At 30.8% G+C, this 19187-nt stretch overlaps 1 protein-coding gene across 1 annotated transcript; it reads right to left on the bottom strand.

Annotated features, from left to right (window-relative positions):
• Positions 1-635: 635 nt before the first annotated feature.
• Positions 636-16007, bottom strand: LOC145255670 (uncharacterized). Its single transcript, XM_080114231.1, has 3 exons — positions 15852-16007; positions 4449-4571; positions 636-931 (listed from the first exon to the last, which is right to left on the bottom strand). Exons 1-3 carry the CDS (start codon positions 15936-15938, stop codon positions 788-790), a joined length of 354 nt encoding a protein of 117 aa, XP_079970357.1. The 5' UTR covers positions 15939-16007; the 3' UTR covers positions 636-787.
• Positions 16008-19187: the final 3180 nt, after the last annotated feature.

The following is a 19187-nucleotide window of genomic DNA, read 5'->3' as shown; positions in this document are numbered from 1 at the left end:
GCCAATGAAAACCAAGTTATCCGTATTTTTTTTTTTTTTTATGTTGGGGGATATAGAATGCCCACCAAAAGGAGTGCTCTGAATAAGAGGCAAAAAAAAAATCTTTAAAATTTAAGGTGGACTTGTGGTTTAATTCGATCGGGCTTAGATATGACTGCAATTTGTATCATTTGGACTACTGTTCTCATTTCAGCCAACCATCAGGTATATTTTGTCGAGAATCTCCAAGAAATTGCCCTAGAGAGGAAGCCTCCATCAAGAGTGTCGCTAATCCTATGAGATATAATTGTAAGCATGTCTGCTGTAGATCTAGCAGTACAGAAACCATATTGCACATCACTAAGAAGGTTGTTTTTGCTGAGATGGTTGACTACTTCTCTATTCAACAGACCCCCCCCAAAAAAAAACAAAACAAAAGCTAAATGGAGGCCATCTAGAACATATGCTGTAGAACGGAGAAAAAAAAGGCTAAAGACCCTTGTGTTTTGATGTGATGTTTTGAATATAATAAACTAGTTATGACCAAAGTTTCATTTCATTTTGACAAAACACTAAGGCTAATTAGAGTTGGGACCAGTTTTTTTTGGGGCCACCCTACTTTAAAAGTGATAAAAAGACAACAGAAACAAGTCATGATCGAGAGAAATGTTTTATTTTAAGATGAACCTTAAAAAAATTTAGTAAATAAACTAAACCATTCACTCGTCAGTTTTTACTTTTTATTCATTTTAAAATTTAATTTATAGTTTAAATTTATCTAATATAATAGCCTAGCTGCAGGTGATGTTCAATCCTCTTTTTTTGGGAAGGACATTGACCAGAGATTGGCAATAGCAGAACCCATACCAACTACACAGGCTGTGACTGATAGAAGGTAAGGAATTCGATCTCGTGAGCCTCGCTTCTGCCAAACCAATAAGCCATCATCACGCTGGAAAGAGATAACAGAAAAAAAAAAAAAAAAAAAAAATTAGGAATCAGTTTATTTAAATAATTATAAAATCTAGATTAACCAAGGATGAGAACAAATGAAAAAAAAAATAACGAAATAAGACTTGAAAAGTGGGTAAAGACAAAAAAAAAAAAAGTTTCAGCAACTAAATTCATTTAAATTAAAAAAATCTATATAGCAAAATGTAGACAAATATTTGTAAATGATGCAAAGTATAAACTATTTATTCTTCAAGCTCTTTGCATCTTCAGGGGTTCTTATCCAGAATTCAACCTAATAAAAAAAATTTTTTGAATTAAAAAATTAAGAAAAAAACAGAAAAATCTTTCTGATGTACATAGCTGTCACAGAACGAAAATTTAATTCCAAAAATCAAATTGATCAGGATTTTCTTTGTTTTCTTTTACTAAGAAAATTTCATGTCTGTCTGACGTATTTAATAAAGAGACAACTCAATTGGAACTACCGAGATAGAAATAGTTTATATATAACATTTCTTATGATTACATTATCACATGAGCTGCATGCTCTTGAAGACTTTAAAAGTGTCCAGCTAACATCCCGACAGACTACTACCAAGAGATTTTTTACATTTCCAAGGAAGAGAGGAAAAAAAAAATTGCTTGAAGCTCAAACAAGCCCTTTTCAAGCAATTGAAAATAAAAGGGACGTAATTCATGATAAGCAACTTGTTTAATATTTTTAAATATTTAGTTAAAGAAACAAATCTTTTTAGATAAAAAAAATTTAAATCCCCAATTAATAATATTTCAAAAAGTGCCATCTTTATTCTTTTTTCCTTTATATACATTTTGTTTTTAAAATATAATCATCCACTGACACATGTTTCGTCATCTATGACTCATCAGAGTGGCTGAAGCTAGTGAGATTCGAAATTGGGACCTCATGATAAAAATCCTACCACTGGACCATCTCACATGACTGGATATATCACGATTTATGTAGATGTTATTTGTGATACCTTTTGAATAAATTTATTTATAAAAATTTTTTTATACCTTCATAAACAAATTCAAATAAACTTATTTTTAAAATAAAAAAACATTTTTATTCCAAACATTTCTTGCAAAATCTATATCTATAAAAGTGAAAATGTCTGTGCGTGTGTGGGTACACTTCCCTACCAAATACAGACTCGAGATTTGACATAAGTGGTATTGAGATTTGGGAAAATCTTTTTAATCGGTTTTCAGCCAGAAATTTTGCTGCTAATGGGTCAAAGTTCAACGATTTGACCTTTGAGAACTCTACCAAACTCTACCAATTTTGGGTGTAAACACTTGAAATTTTACATATAGGTTACTTGGACATGGATCTAACTTTATTTGATTTGAGCCCAAAACAATAAATGTTAAGGGGGTCATAATTGGGGTCAAAGTTTAAAAAAATTGACCTCTGTGGTCTACCAAATTACTTGGCCAATTTTTGGTTTAAACATTTGAAATTTTACATAGAGTGTATTCAGACATAGGACAAGCTTTATAATCGTTCTGCCGAAAATTTGGCTTACAAGGGGTCAAAGTTAAAAATATTTGACCTTTGCGACCTCTAGCAAACTATTCAGCCAATTTTGGGTCTAAACAGTTGAAATTTTACATAAAGGTTATTCAGACATGTAGCAAACTTTTTAATGAGTTTTGGGGCGAAAATTTGGCTGCCAAGAGGTCAAAGTTAACAGAGTATACCTTTGCAGACTCTACCAAACTTCTCTGCCAATTTTGGATCTAAACACTTGAAATTTTAGATGTAGGTTACTTGGACATGGGTCAAACATTTTTATTTAATTTGAGCCCAAAAAAAATAAATGTTAAAGGATCAAAATTGGGATCAAAGTAAAAAAAATTTGACCTCTGCGGTGTCTACCAACTCTAAGTTAAGGAAGCCTATTATATAGAAAGGCATTAACGTACATATTCACACTTATTTATATATACATATGCACATAAAGTTATGAACAGTACATAGGACCCAAGCAAAGCCGGGCGGAACTGCTAGTTTCAAATAAAATAAAAACTTATTTTTAAATTTTGTTTTTAAAAATGCAAATAAAAGACTAATTGTGTTATTTTATCTTTTTTATAATTTTGTTAATTTTCATTGTATACTTTTCAATAATGTCCTTTTCTTATATTTTATTTCAATGAATCGCTTCACAATAGATATACTGAAGAATGAGAAAAGTGGAGGAACTAATTTGCCTTGTCACCGCTCCCGGTAGCAGCCAGGGGGAAGTTAGGATTTTTTGGAAAAAAAAAAAAAAATAAATAAATAAATAAAATAAAATAAAAAAACAGAATTCCACTAGAAGGTGAAAAACTTGGATCTCTGATGAAATATAAATACAACCAGATGAAATATTGTTAACAGTTGTAGGTTACACAAACATACTTGAAATTTACATCAAATATTTTTTTTAAATTAAATGAGTTCAAGGTTCATGCAAATCAGTATTTATGTATATCGGCCATCTTTGTTACGCATCTGCATTTTTGAGAGGAGAATGAATTATTTGGATTTTTCGTACTACTGTTTCCATCCTGAGTACTATTTTCACAACATTCCAGATGATGTCACCTCCAACCTTCTTAAAGTGTATTTTATCGAACTTTTCTCCAGAGTTCGATAAGCAGAAGGTTGGAGGTCACATCAACCAAAAAGTTGTGAAAATAACAGTCTGACGAATGGAAATAAGATGGAATTGTTTTTATCTACACTGAGGCAAACCATACAACCATACAATGTTGAAATATGTCAAAACATTCCGACACCAAAGTAGTGGATAAATCAGAGTTGGGTCTGGTGTTAAGGTTGTGAAATATTCCTAAATCACCCCCCCCCAGCTATGTCATGAGCCAAGAAACACAAGACTATAAATTATAAACCTGTGCGTCAGAACTCTAGCGAAGGTAACAAATAAGGTTCTCTCGAAGTAACCATCATCAGAACTTCTCAAAGAGTCCCAGCCAGAAGTAAGCCACAGAAGGAGTACTGTTCACTCCCAAATAGCTGTAGGTAACAGAAATACATCAAGGTATTTTCAGGTGGACAAGATGCCCCGAACGGACACACTCAAAGACTGCCGCAAGAAAGCAATGCTCTTAAATAATCATTAACTGTCACATATGCACATCACTTCCAGTCAGCAACATGTATAAAATAGAGCAAAAACGTTACCAGGTCTTGCAAAGTCAAAAGAGAATCCAACTTTCTTCTGACCTCCAAATCAAGGGAGTTCTTTAACTTTTTTCTCACAAATTTCTTAAAAGTAAAAGTCGCCTGTCACTGAAAATAGTAGCCCAACTTGAAGTAATTTGAGAGAAGAAGAAAAAAAAAAAAGTTATCAGCTGAAATTGAATATTTCAACAGTTTTGCACAGCTTCTTTGTGATGCACATTCTAAACGCCATAGATGTTACGGCTCGGCATTTAACAAAAAAATAAAAAAAATAAAAAATAAAATAAAAAAATTTACTTACCAGAAACATATTTTGTAGATCTTGAACTTTCTTATAATATTCTGTGTTTGGTACAGCACCATGAGAGGGTTTGCCAGGAGGGACCTTTAGGCTGAGATGACGCACAGCAAGGCGCTGCAGGCTCTTCAAAATGAAAAGAAAAATAAGATATGGAATTGATTTGCCACCTCTTTCATTAAACAATCTAAGACTAAAACTTTTCAAGGTGTTGGTTGAATCTATCTATTACACAAAGGGCAGTTGCAAAAAGTCTCAAACTACAAAACACAGATCCACAAAGTTGGTATATTCTAAATTAGCATTGCCCTGATTGATTAAAAAAAAATTCTTTGAGCCTAAACTGGCAAAAATTGTCAGACATCAGTTTTCTACAACTAAAGGGAAATAACCATCTGTTTACAGTTAATTCCCTTCCATCGACCCATTTTACAGCTTGTTTATAAGAAATAATTCAGGGTTAAAAATAAAAAATGTTTTTAGAAAGTGGTTACAAATCTCCCAGGAAAGTGTGCGCTTGCACTGGAGATACCTTTTAATTAAAATTTAAAACATGTCCTTTTTAAAATGAAAATGTGCGGTTTAAAGTAATCAAAAGATTAAAACAGTTTTTGGAAAGGAGGATGTATGTCCACTAAATGTTAGTTACATTACAAAAGGAATCGTTATTTTCACTAATGCAAGGGAATTAACTCCGTATGACTAGGAAATTCATTTTCAAAGGAGAATTTGGGACGCGGAAACTGACATAACTTGGGAATTGAACTTATATATAATTTTTAAAAATATGATTATCCACTGACATGTGTTTCGTCATCTACAACTCAGAGTGGCTGAATCTAGCAAGATTCGAAAGATTCAGCCACTCTGAGGCCGAAATGTGTCAGTGAATAATTATATTTTTAAAATAATATATATATATATATATATATATATATACACACACTGCTCCCCATGTGGGGGTACCAAATTGGTTAAAGGGAAAATTATTCCCAACTTGCATTTAGGTAAAAATGCACTTTCATAAATAATTGAATTCATTCAAAACATATCACTAAAACCAAAACAAGCAACATCTATATATATATATATATATATATATATATATGTTTTATTTTTTTTATTACCGTTTTATCTGTTTGGTTACATATGTTTCGGATGTTGGACCATGTTTACGATCCAACAGCCTCGTCAGACCTTACAAAAAATGGTTGTTAGTATTTGGAAGAAGTGTTTTAGAGAAAAAAAAAGGGGGGTAGGAGATAAGGGGAAGGGAGACGGGTATCGACAATATTTTAGTTTTGAAGATTAAAATACACTAGGTTGTAGTGTGTGTGTGTGGGGGGGTAGCAGATTCAGGTAGGCGTGGGTGGAGATATATGGATATAGGGAGGGGGGGTGGAGAGAGGATGGTAAAGAAAAAAGGGGAGGGAAGGAGTTTCAATTTTTAGGTTTTAAATTTTGACTGCTTTTTGATTGTTCTTTGATTTTGGTGACAAAGTGAAATTGTTTAACTTTGGATTAACAGATTCTGGAATTGCACAGTACTCTTGAACTACAAATGGTTCTGTTTTTTTTTTTTTTCAGCTGTAAAGAACTCAGCATCGGTAGAATTTAAATAATTATTCTTCATCTTTAGCAAAAGATCCAGTGTTTTCAAACCGTGGTCATTCAGCATGTCAGATCCTTAACTTCCAACCGGCAAAATAAGCTTAAAAAGCATTTTAACGTGACTGGCAAAATTAGTTTTTATTTTAAAAAATCCAAACTCTTTCAAGGGATTTTTTACAATTCATTTATTTAGCTTTAAAATTGAGCCAGATTTTCCAAAACTTCCTTTCATGTGTAAAAACACATTTTTCATTTTAAAGATTAGGCTTTAATCTTTCAAACACAAGCAAAGATTAAATCGGAAACTCATTTTTTTTTTATAAGTCATGTGAAGAAAATTCAGAGATGTTTAGAGCGTGGCCTTCGTTATAAAGATGGCCGGCCAGCTGAAAAAATGACGTCATCGCCGAGGTCCCAACAAGCAAGATATGTGGAACTCTTAGACTGTCAATAATGAACAGTAATTTTTACAGACAGCGTTACAAAACTTCAAAATTGGATTAAAATAAAGAAATAAAGAAAGAACACGATTTATACTGAAACTCATCTAATATTAATAATAAAAAAAAACAAAAAAAAAACAAGTTATTTGTTTAAGTATATTATAAGCAATTGAATATTTCGTTGTATTATAGATTTTAAAGATTAGAATGCGTTCTTTAATTACTTATAAATTACATTTAAAAAAAATAAAGGAACACGATTTGATTTGTAGTAAACTTGAAGCTTATTTGATATAATTAAATGAAAATTATGCATGTAAGATTATGAATATTTGAAGCAGAACACAAGCAAAACATTTGATATGAGTTAAGACAATAAACAAATATTAAAATTAAACTTTTTTTTAAAATCAAAATGAATATTTTTTAATCAAAATGAATATTTTTTAATCAAAATGAACCACAATATTTTTTTCAAAATCAAAAACAATATTTTTAATAAATTCATGAAATATTACACAGTAAAAAAATTAACCTAAAGAAAAAATCATGTTTCTTATTTAAGATTATTTCACCACATAACAAAAATAACATGCAAAATCATTTTTTTTATCCATATTTTCAGTTTGTTAAAATACGTGGGTTTGTATTACTGTACACATAGATTCGAAAAAGTTGTCAAAAAACAAATATATAACAAATAAATGTTATCAAAGGCAAGATAAGTTACTTTTCTGCCAAACTGGATATATTTTTCGTGTTTTTATTCAATGTAACATGTTTATTCAGCTCGAAAAACATAGTATTTACCGATGTATTCGAAAATTCCAGATGGCGTCTGATTCTCTCTTTAACACGGTAAGTTTGGGAAAAGGTGTTATAAATAACAAACCGGATAAAATACTGTTAAAAACTCGCTCAATATATGTTACCGTGACATAGGTTGACATATATTCGGCGGGTTTTTAATAGTATGTTGTATAGTTTTTTATTTATAACACCTTATCCCAAACTTACCGTGTTAAAGAGAGAATCAGACGCCATCTTGAATTTTCGAATACATCGGTAAACACTATGTTTTTCGAGCTGAATAAACATGTTACATTGAATAAAAACACGAAAAATATTTGGTAGAAAAGTAACTTATCTTGCCTTTGATAACATTTATTTGTTATATATTTGTTTTTGACAACTTTTTCGAATCTATGTGTACAGTAATACAAACCCAATTACGTTAATGAAATGAATTGTACTTATTTACTATGCCTCCCCACGGGACAGGGTTAGACACCAGGGTCGTTTTTTAACGTGGAGAAAAGGTACAAAAATAAAAATTGTCTCAGTCGTGAAGGATTTCTCCTCCACCAAAAGAGAACAAGAAATAGAATGCAGCATCTGGAGAACAGATACTACACTTTGATCTGGTCCCGAAGGCCAAGACTGTTTAAGACCACGAGTGAACGCGTTTTTTTTTTTTTTTTTTAGTTTAGTTTCATATATATATATATATAAATAAGTATTTTTTAATTTTATCTTTCTAGCTTTAAAAAAAAGTTTAAAAATTTTATCAGCCGGCATAATTTATTTTTAAATATTGAAAGATTTCAGAAAAATAAATTGTTAGATTTTTAAAACGTGTGTCAACAGCTTAAAAAAATCGTGTTTTAAAGAGTCGATGTTGTCTCGCATTTTCATTAGTTTTGTATGCTGTAAAAATTTTTTTTTTTAATATTAGCAATTTATTTGAAGCTTCTTCTTTTGAATGGTAGAACATTTAGGATGATAATATTGAATTAAATTATAGTTACGTCGTGTTAAATACAGGGGGGGGGGGAGCACGTTAAAACTTACTTTGCTGAATGGAGATGGTGTAAAATCTTTTTTTTTTTACTGCATTATAATTCTTTATCTTTCGGAAATGAAAATACTGTCACTTTTTGGTCCTTTATGATAATTTCCTCAGCAAGTTGGAACGATGCACCGTGAAGGCATTTTAATAAAAGAAGAAATATTACACTGACTTCAAGACGTTACGAATGCCTACCGGTGACTACCGGTGTCACCGGTATGGACTATCCGTGATGACGTCAGCAGATTAAATTATTTTTGCCCACCGGCCATCTTGTCTTTTAAGACGGTCTTGTTTAGAGACGGTTGTCAAATTAATATTCAGCACAAACACAATGCACAGCACTCAAATTTGAAACATACGGTTATCGCCCCTTATTCCCTACAGTTGCAGGTTTTAGCAGATAGGTGAGGATATAGGTGTATCAGAATTTTTGACACCCCCAACACGAAACTACGAATAAAATATAAAAAAACTCGTAATTTCTCTTTTAAAAGTGGGTTGTTTATTTTCTTTACGGATTATACTTCCAAAATAAACTATCAAAGTTGTTTTAAAAGTAATAGAAATATTTTTTTATTTTTTAAACAGTAATGAATTTTACGAACTCAATATTTTTCAATTTTTAAACTTTAAAAATCTATCAATTTTTCTATTGATTCTATTTTTACGATATTTTCAGGGTCAATGTGAAATTTTATGCTCTTTCCAATAACCGAATATAATATTTTAGACAAACGTTTTTTGTTTTTGTTTTTTAATTCACCCCCCCCCCAATTTTCAAGTGTCTATTAAAAAGTAAATAATTAATTTACTCACCAAAGTTTTATATATCACAAATTGAAGAGGAAAGGTCAATAAATAATATATTCAAATTTAAAACAAAAAAGTAGTGTTTTTTTTTTAGAAATTTACCTGTAAGGTTCGAAGTTTAAAACCTTTTTTTTTTTTTTTAACCACGTTTTTTTTCTTTTTTTTTTTTTTTTTAATGAAACCTTGGTCCTTGCTCCTTTAATTGAAAAAAAAATTAGAGCTTGAATTACGTTTTTCGAGTAGTTATAAGCTTGGAAAGATAGGAGGGTCGAATAATTCACGCCTCCCATTTTGAAATGTCTATTAAAAAGTAAATAATTAATTTACTCAAAGTTTTATATATCACAAATTGAAGAGAAAAGGTCAATAAATAATATATTCAAATTTAAAACAATAAGTAGTGTTTTTTAGAAATTTACCTGTAAAGTCCGAAGTTTAAAACCTTTTTAAAAAAAAAAAAAACCACGTTGTTTGTTTTGTTTTTGTTTTAATGAAACGTTGGTCCTTGCTCCTTTTTAATTGAAAAAAAAAATTAGGGCTTGAATTACATTTTTCGAGAAGTTATAAGCTTGGAAAGACGGGGTGGAATTATTCACTATTTTTCAAAAAATTTCTGACACACCTAGTGATACACTGCTCGCGACACCTATTGAGAATGTTTGGAATATAAGATCAGCAAGGGGCAGACAATCGACTTTCCACACTCTAGAAAAAAAAAAAATAAAAAATTGGAAAATTAAGACATTTATAGGTTTTTGGGGATGTTGAAAATGAAAATAACCTTTAAAATTCCAGTAAACGAGTAAGTTTCCCAAACTGGGAAATAATTCAAATGCCCCATTTAAGGGGATTGCCGAATCTCCAAGAATGTTTGTGAAAAAGAGCTGGAAAAAATCCTCCCATTCTGTTTCCAAGTCGACTCTGCTGTTTTAAGACGCATTATGTTTGTCTCTAATTCAAGGGAAATTTTCCACCTTTTTCCTGCAGGAAGCATTAAAGGGAGCTTGTTTTGTGGATGAATCCCCTTTGTGGGGAGTTTGAATTAATTCCTAGTTGGGAACTTGTAAAAGAAATTACTGATTCATCTCCATTTCTGTCATGGACTTTATAAGAACTTTTCAACCATACAGCGATACAGATAATCACTATTATTCCAAATTCTTGATTTGCCTCCGTCAAGAATGATGAACTACTTGCCCTGATACATGTAGAGGAGCATCATTTCTGCAACCACTGATTGAATCGATTTTTTTTTTTTTTCAAAGCAGGTATTCTAGCTCTGTGAATTTCACATCTTCAAGGATCTTTCATCTGTAGTGGACATGGTTGAATGTTGGCTATCACATCAAAAAAGGTAACATTAATAGTGGAACAACAAATAAAGGGACAATGCTCACTAAATGCGTAACTTGCAAACGGTGTGAATTTATTACGGGCAACTGGACAAGACCTATTTTATAAGAAAGTTGGGAGAAAATCTCCAACACGTCCATTCCGCATGGTGTCCAGATGTAAAAGAGAGAGAAAGGAAGTCGATATCCTCGCGCACTAGCACCCAAAAAGTTAATCTACCTCGCTGGATAAGTTTTTACGGTACTCGTGCACTTAATCTGTGCTGACATAACGTTATTTAGAAAGCCATTCTTTATATGAGGAGGGCGTTTTGTACCTATTCTGTACTTTAGGTACCTCCACGGCGATGTGTAAAACGTCAGTAGTACACATTTTAATAGTGACGTCATCATTTCATGTGTTTGTGTTAATTTCTATAGATAAGCGTTCGCGTTATAATTATTAATGGAGTAACGTTTTTTTTGTTTTTTTTTTTGCTATGGATAAAAAATATAAAACGTTTTGTAAAACAAATACATTTTAACGAACTACAGACTAGAGTTAATAAAATTGATTTTAATGGTCTTCTGTTAACACAAGTATTTAAAAATGGTGCTTGTCTATGAACTGGCCAAAAACTTTTTTACAAGAAAAATCTGTAAAAAATCTTTATAATGAACGTACTTGTCACTGCATGAAGATGTTATATTAAAAAAAATCACGTAAATCGATCAAATAGTTTTTTATTTAAGAAAATCAAATATTATGAGACTTTTTATCGAAGAATGACTTCACGCCATCTGGTTTATGAGTGATACAGTAGCAGTATCAGAATTTTGGGGGAATTTTTGACACCCCTAACAGAAAACTGCGATTAAAATATAGAAAACTCGTAATTTCTCTTTCTAAAGTGGGTTATTTATTTTCTTTATAGAATATGCTTCCAAAATAAATTATTTAAGTTGTTTAAAAAATAATAGAAATATTATTTTTCATTGTTTAAAAAACATTGTTTACAAAGTGCGTGCGTGCGCTCTGGGAAGCCATTTTGTTACGTAGTGAAATCAATTGATTTTTATGAGATGAATATTTTTCAATTTTTAAACTTTAAAAATCTATCAAAATTTTCCTATTCGTTCAATTGTTACGTTTTTTTCAGGGTGAATGTAAAATTTTATGCTCTTTCCGATAAACTAAATATAATATTTTAGACAAATGTTTTATAAATTCATCCCCCCATTTTGGAATGTCTATGAGAATTTTAATAATTAATTTTGTTTGACACGTTTTATATATCACAAATTGAAGATAAAACATGAATAAATAAAATACTCAAATTTAAAACAACAAAAAATATCACTTATCTGTAAATTTACCGGTAAAGTCCAAAATTTAAATCCTTTTTTCGATAACCACGTGTTTTTTTTTGTTTTGTTTTTTTACGTGGAAGCTTAATTTTTGTTTAGAATGTTCCAGTAATTAATGGTCGATCAGTTTATATATTTATATTTAATTCCTGGTTTCCTTTTTTTCGATATAAAAAAAAAAGACGAAATCGGATAATGCAGATTTATAGTATAATAAAAAAAAAAATTCAGGTATTTCTTTAAGATATTAAAAAAAAAAAAATAACATTGCATATCTGCGTCATATCGTAATTCGTGTTAATGAAAAAATGAAAACTCCCAGTTTTTTATTTACGATAACGTAAAGGCACAAAAATAAAAAAAGGACAAGTTATCTCCCTTAAATCTGTTCATTGCAATGTGGCCATAAAGTGGGTGCCCATTTGACGTCACATCATTATAGAAAAGTGACCCCCCACTTTGTGACCATTTGTAAAATTTTTTATCTTGGAAACTACTAGTTTCGTTTGCCGTATATATAAATGGTTATTTCCGTTTTCAGCGCCTCCGAAAACCTTTAAAAGTGGAAAATTTGAAGGAATATAATCCAATATCGAGATTATTAAGGTTTCTGAATTAGTGTTTTTTTTTTACACTTATAGGCCTCCGTACATAAGTAAGAGATAATTTTTCACTTCCGGTGTCGTTACAAGTTGCTTTGAAAGCCACGCGTGGTCGCGATGTGTGTTGGAAAAATCTTTCCATTTAAAAAATACATGGATTATAATACATAAATATGAATAAATTCTCATACAGGAAGATTAAAAGAAAGCATATCTTACTCATTAACCAGGTAAGTTATATATTTTGCCATTTTAAAAATATTTATCGTAAGATTCAACTAGTGTTTTGTTCGACATTCCGTGAAATGTTAAGTGAAAAATCGAAGGAAAAATAAAATTGTTTATTTCTCTATTAAAGCTTTTATGATATTAAAATTTGGTCTTTGCTCGTTTTATTGAAATAAAATTTACGGGTTTAAATTACGTTTTACTATTATTAAAATCTGATAGAAATATAGGTGTATATTCAAAATGGCGACTCGCCTGAAAATTTCAACAAAATTCTGATACTGCTAGTGATACAGTGCGGATCAGTAAGTGTACTAGGAGTACACTTACTGATCAGCGCTCAGCTTTTAAATCGTATTTTCAAGTTTAATGTTTTTTTTTTATTCAATTGTAAGGTTAAGTATAGAATAGGGGTACTCCTTGGGCGTTGAGAACCATGGCAATCAGCAGAAAAATTTAATGGGTAAATGTTTACTTTAACTACAACAGAACACTGACCAATTTTTTTTTTTTTTTTTTTTTTTTTTTAGGTTTTCGGGGTCGCTGACAACGAATCTGATATTCAAACCCGTCGCAAATTCACCGTTTGCATGGTATTAACCCCTGAACCCTCGCACTATTTTGTGCCAACTCACTATCATTTATGCTATTCTTACATGATGCGTTCGCGCGACTCCCCCCCCCCTTTTTTATATTTTTTTTTTTATTACTTACAATTAAAGAAAAGTGCAACAAATTGGGGGGGACCTTTTTTTTTTTTTTGTCTCACGTAGTTTTTAATGCGGTTTACAAAACAAGCACCAAACATTTTTATGTTTTCATTCTTTTTTTTGCGGGAGGGGGATTCAATTATAGAACTTATATGGCTTAATAGGTGCTTCTGCAGTTTAGTTAACCGTTTTTCCGTAAGTAACGCACCGACATTTACCGATTATAACACCATTTAACATTTTTCGAAGATTTTACTGTTTACATTGGGGGCACGAGCGGTGTAATTAAAACAAAAAAGGTTTTAAACTTCGGAATTTACAGGTAAATTTCTAAAAAAAAAAAAAACTTTTTGTTTTAAATTTGAATATATTATTGATCTTTTATCTTCCATTTGTGATATATAAAACTTTGGTGAGTAAATTACTTTTTAATAGACATTTCAAAATGTGGGGGGGGGGGTCGTGAATTAATTCGACCCCCTGTCTTTCCAAGCTTATAACTACTCGAAAAATGTAATTCAAACTATTTTTTTTTACAATTAAAGGAACAAGGACCAAGGTTTCATAAAAAAAAAAAAAAAATACAAACAATGTGTTTTTTTTTTTAAGTTTTAAACTTCGGACTTCCAAAAAAAACTTTTTGTTGTTTTAAATTAGAATATATTATTGATCTTTATCTTCAATTTGGGATATATAAAACTTGGTACATAAATTATTTACTTTTCAATGGACATTTCAAAATGGGGGGGGGGGGAAATGGTAAATTTATACAAATACCGTGACAGCGAATTAGTAGAAAAAAATGTACCCTAACCCAGTTTTCAGATTCGTGTTCAGCACACCGAAACGTAACAGAATACTACGTAAAAGATTTTACTAATTCGCTGTCACGGTGTTTGTATAATAATACCAAAAAAATTTGTCTAAAATATTATATTCGGTTTATTTTAAAGAGTATAAAATTTCACATTGACCCTGAAAATATCGTAAAAATAGAATCAATAGAAAATTTTTTATTGATTTTTAAAGTTTAAAAATTGAAAAATACTGAACTCGAAAAATTTAATTTCCTTTTTGGGTTTGTACTACTGTACACAGATTCGAAAAAGTTGTCAAAAAAAACAAATATATAACAAATAAATGTTATCAAAGGCAAGATAAGTTACTTTTCTACCAAACTGGATATATTTTTCGTGTTTTTATTCAATGTAACATGTTTCAGCTCGAAAACCGTCCATACCATACAGTGTTTACCGTCCGATGTATTGGAACATTCAAGATGGCGTCTCACACCCTCTTTAACACGGTAAGTTTGGGAAAAGGTGTTATAAATAAAAAACTATACAAAATACTATTAAAACCCCGCTGAATATATGTCAACCTATGTCACGATAACATATTGAGCGAATTTTTAACAGTATTTTATCCGGTTTTTTATTTATAACACCTTTTCCCAAACTTACCATGTTAAAGAGAGAATCAGACGCCATCTTGAATGTTCCAATACATCGGTAAACATTGTATGGTTTTCCAGCTGAATAAACATGTTACATTGAATAAAAACACGAAAAATATATCCAGTTTGGTAGAAAAGTAACTTATCTTGCCTTTGATAACATTTATTTGTTATATATTTGTTTGACAACTTTTTCGAATCTATGTGTACAGTAATACAAACCCAAAAAATTTATTGGTCGGTGTTCTGTTGTAGTTAAAGTAAACATTTACCCATTAAATTTTTTCTGCTGGTCGCCATTCAACTCAATGCCCAATGAGTACCTAGAATAGGTATAAAACACCCTCCCCATGTTAAGAATGGCTTTTAAAATGTTATTTCAGCACGGATCAATAAGAGCACTAGTACCACTTTTGATAACATTTGTTATATATTTGTTTTTTTTTTTTTTTTTTTTTTTACCAGTTTTTAATTTTATTGTCTATGTTTAAAAAAATATACAGAAAAAAAGATTTTACGTGACATTTTTTATCGTTTCGCATGAGAAACGGTTACGTGAAGACAGCTAAAAGGTTATAAATTCGGAATAGCGGCCACTAGCGGAGAAAACAATTCAAATTTTACCAAGGTTTTTAGTGAAGAAATTAAACTGGTTCACAAACCAGGAAATTTACGTATTGAAAGTGAAGTTTCGATTTAATTAAAATCGTGTAAAGAAATATAAATTTAACACAGTATTTATCTAGAATTTTCTTTAATATTTAGTTATAATATATATGGTTTTTTTTTTAATGAAAACTTCAATAAGAGTTTTAGACTTTGAAATGCACTTGACCATGTGAGAAGGTCATACTAAAAAGCTGATTAATTACATCCGCATTTATACTTATCATTAAAAATAAATAAATTATTAGTTTACGAACGAGTTAGATTGAGACAAACATAATATATCATTGTTTTTTTGTTTAGAAAGAAAATTTTAAAACAAAAATTACCTGGACAGGCCTCATGTTTATACTGGTGCAAGGAGCGAAATTTGCGAGACGAAAGTTTGAGGTCGACGGAAGTTTGTGTCTGCGCATGTGCACCTTCTAATCTTCCGGTTAATTTAAATAACATTTGATAACTGACGTCACTTCCTGGTTATGATTACAAAAATATATATATATATATATATATATATATATATATTTTTTTTTTTTTTGCTTAACTTTGATTATCTAAAAGTTAAATGATTTTTCATTATTATTATTTTTATTTTATTTTATTTTTTTCGATTTTTTTTAGTCAATAAAAGGGTTATAGTCAACTAACGACTTCCCTTTTTTCTCCGAAAGCGGTGGCAAGGCAAATCAGTTCCTTTGCTTTTTTTGTTATTTGAAGCGATTTATTGAAATAAATTATTAAAAAGATATATTCTTAAATATACAAAAAAGATAATACTAAAACAAAGTTATACAAATAAAAATAACATAATTAGTTTTTATTTGCACGTTTAATAACACAATTAGTGCAAATAAAGTGTAAAGACGAATTGTGATAGGTACGTGCAAAATGAATGCCGATGCTCAAAATGTATAAACATTTTGACCTCCCTTTACTTAAAAATTCACCAAAATTCAGGAAATTAACCAATTTTAATGAAATTTTCAATATTTATCAAATAATCATCAGCGAATATAATGGATCCATTATTTTTATTTGAATCTTAGTCGAAATGTATTATTTTGTTGAAACAAAAGACACCTTTATTAAAGTTAGGGTTTTCAGTAGTAAAAAAAAAAAAAAAAAAAAGAAACATGAATGAATTTATTTTTGCTTTTGGTAAATGTTTACATTAGGTCCACGTCCTCAATTTTCTTTAAAATACATCTTGTCAAGGTTTTCGACTATGCTAAATATGAAAATCTCATTTAAATCTTGTAGAGACAAGTAGTTTTCGAGATATAAAGACCTGTATTATGCACTGTAATTCATATTTGTACGCGTGTGCGCGATATACAAATCTACTTCTCTGCGATCAACACTGCCACCTAGCGGAAACAAATCCACTTTTTTTCTTTTCACAACCGAGAAATTAGTAATGTGCATCTGCAAAGTTTAAATGAGATTTTCTTATTCAGCATAGTCGAATTTTTACATTAGGTCTACCTCCACAATTTTTAACATGGGGATGTTGAAGGTGTTTATTCCGGCCGTTCTTAACATAGAGGGGTTGAGAAGTGTTTATTCCGAAAGCCGTCCTTAACATTTTAAAAATAAATTATGGAGGTGGACCTATTTGTTTATCGCGCACATACAAACATGGCCGGCAATTAATTACAGTGCATAATACAATATGCACTGTAATTATATATATATATATATATATATATATATATATATATATATATATATATATATATGATTGTTGAGCTGGATTAAATCCGACGATATGAAATAAAATGGAGGTGGAAGGACCTGGATACTCAACGTTTCGCCAGATTTATGCGGGCTTCTTCAAGAGGGATGGTCATTGACGAGAGAGTCGGAGAATTGGGGCTATATATAATGATGTGGGAGAGCAACGTATATATGATATCTAATTTACATAAGGAAACACGTTGCTCTCCCACATCATTATATATAGCCCCAATTCTCCGACTCTCTCGTCAATGACCCTCCCTCTTGAAGAAGCCCGCATAAATCGGACGAAACGTTGAGTATCCAGGTCCTTCCACCTCCATTTTATTTCATATATATATATATATATATATATATATATATATATAATATTTATATCGCGAAAACTACTTGTCTCTGCAAAATTTAAATCAGATTTTCTTATTCAGCATAGTTGAAAACCTGGAAAAGTCGTCATTTTAAAGAAAATTGGTGGACTTAATGTAAAAAAATACCTTGCTTTTTTTTTATGAAAATAAACATTGGAAATTGTAACAATAAAAAACAAAAATTAATTTTTTCAGGAAGATTACGAAAAATACCCCTAACGTCTGTGTTAATGAATATGATATAACTCAAAGAAAAATCAATTTTTTGAACTGCCGATATTATCATTTAATTAAACATTGTTTATTTTATATTTTCACGCAAAAAAATTATAATTGTAAAAACATTTCTACTTTTTTTCTTTATGTCATGGTAACATATATAGAGTGAGTTTATAACAGTATTTTGTCTAGCTTTTATTTTTAACTCCTTTTCCCAAACTTACCCTGTCAAAGAGAGAGTCGGCCGCCATTTTTAACTTTCCAAGACATCGGTAAACACTGTATGTTTTTCGAGCTAAATAAACATATTACATTAAATAAAAACACTAAAAACATATCCAGTTAGGTAGAAAAGTAACTTATCTTGCCTTTGATAACATTTATTTGTTATGTATTTATTTTTTGACAACTTTTCATATAACTTTTATATGTACGATTCTAATATTTTCCTTGCTTGAATGAATGTGAAACTTTTGGTGTAACATAATTTTATATAAGCTTGAAAAATAACTTTTTTTTAATTTAAAAGCAAGAACATAGAAAAATAGTCAAATTAAAAAAAATGGTAAAAATTATACAAACGTTCACGATAGGAATGTACAGATGCATGGGTGGGTGGGGGGGGGGGAAAAAGAAACCCGGCGCTCCCTACCTCCCTTTAACTACCTGACGTCATTTTCAGACAGACTTTCTGACATTTTGGGCTTCCGTAGAATCCACACGTGGACAATTTTTTGTTTGTTGTGATTCTGCGAAGCTAGAATCTCTCACTTTTGGGAGCTAATTAAGCGATTTTTATTTTCCAAACAAGGTGTAGCGACCACTACATATGGGCAGAACAAATTTCTGGCAGGAACATCTTCATAGTGATCACCGTTTCAGCATTCACGCACATGAAGAACGCATAGCTACATGGCGTCATGATGCGACTGCATGCATGCATAAAACAGAAGGAAGTATGTTATGTTTCCTCACGTAGAAATACAGTAAATGGGCTGGAACATTCGAGAACACCTGCATATGAAGATTTGCCACAAAAAATAAAATCAGCTTTTCTCTTGTTTTCCCAAGAACTGGATATGTTCAGAATAACTCCATCACTGGGAGACGTTATTGTCTTTCATCACATCTGAACAATCAGTTATTCATCGCACATTTAAGATGTGCCGAGTGATTTCAAATACGCTTATTCTGTGCTGGACAAGGTGAAAACAATCTGCAAGTCAAATCTTCTTACTAAGATGAACTGTGACTTTGTAGTGTTATTCCTGGCATCCATGGATGGAGTTTAGGTGGCGATTAACCTCGAACCCAAAACAACCCAAACCAAAAGCGGAAGGG

The sequence above is a fragment of the Euprymna scolopes genome, chromosome 31 (genome assembly GCF_053919585.1).
Source record: "Euprymna scolopes isolate OS-2025 chromosome 31, ASM5391958v1, whole genome shotgun sequence".
NCBI classification, from domain to species: domain Eukaryota; kingdom Metazoa; phylum Mollusca; class Cephalopoda; order Sepiida; family Sepiolidae; genus Euprymna; species Euprymna scolopes.
The sequence above is the reverse complement of the archived record's forward strand: the minus strand, read 5'-3'. Positions and strand labels throughout refer to the sequence as shown.

Coding starts and splice junctions, on each gene's coding strand:
- LOC145255670 (XM_080114231.1), bottom strand. CDS start 15,938: ATGCGCAGACACAAACTTCCGTCGACCTCAAACTTTCGTCTCGCAAAT. Junction 4,572..15,851: donor TAAACATGAGGCCTGTCCAG/GTAATTTTTGTT, acceptor TTCATTTTGAAG/AGCCTGCAGCGCCTTGCTGT. Junction 932..4,448: donor ATCTACAAAATATGTTTCTG/GTAAGTAAATTT, acceptor ATCTCTTTCCAG/CGTGATGATGGCTTATTGGT.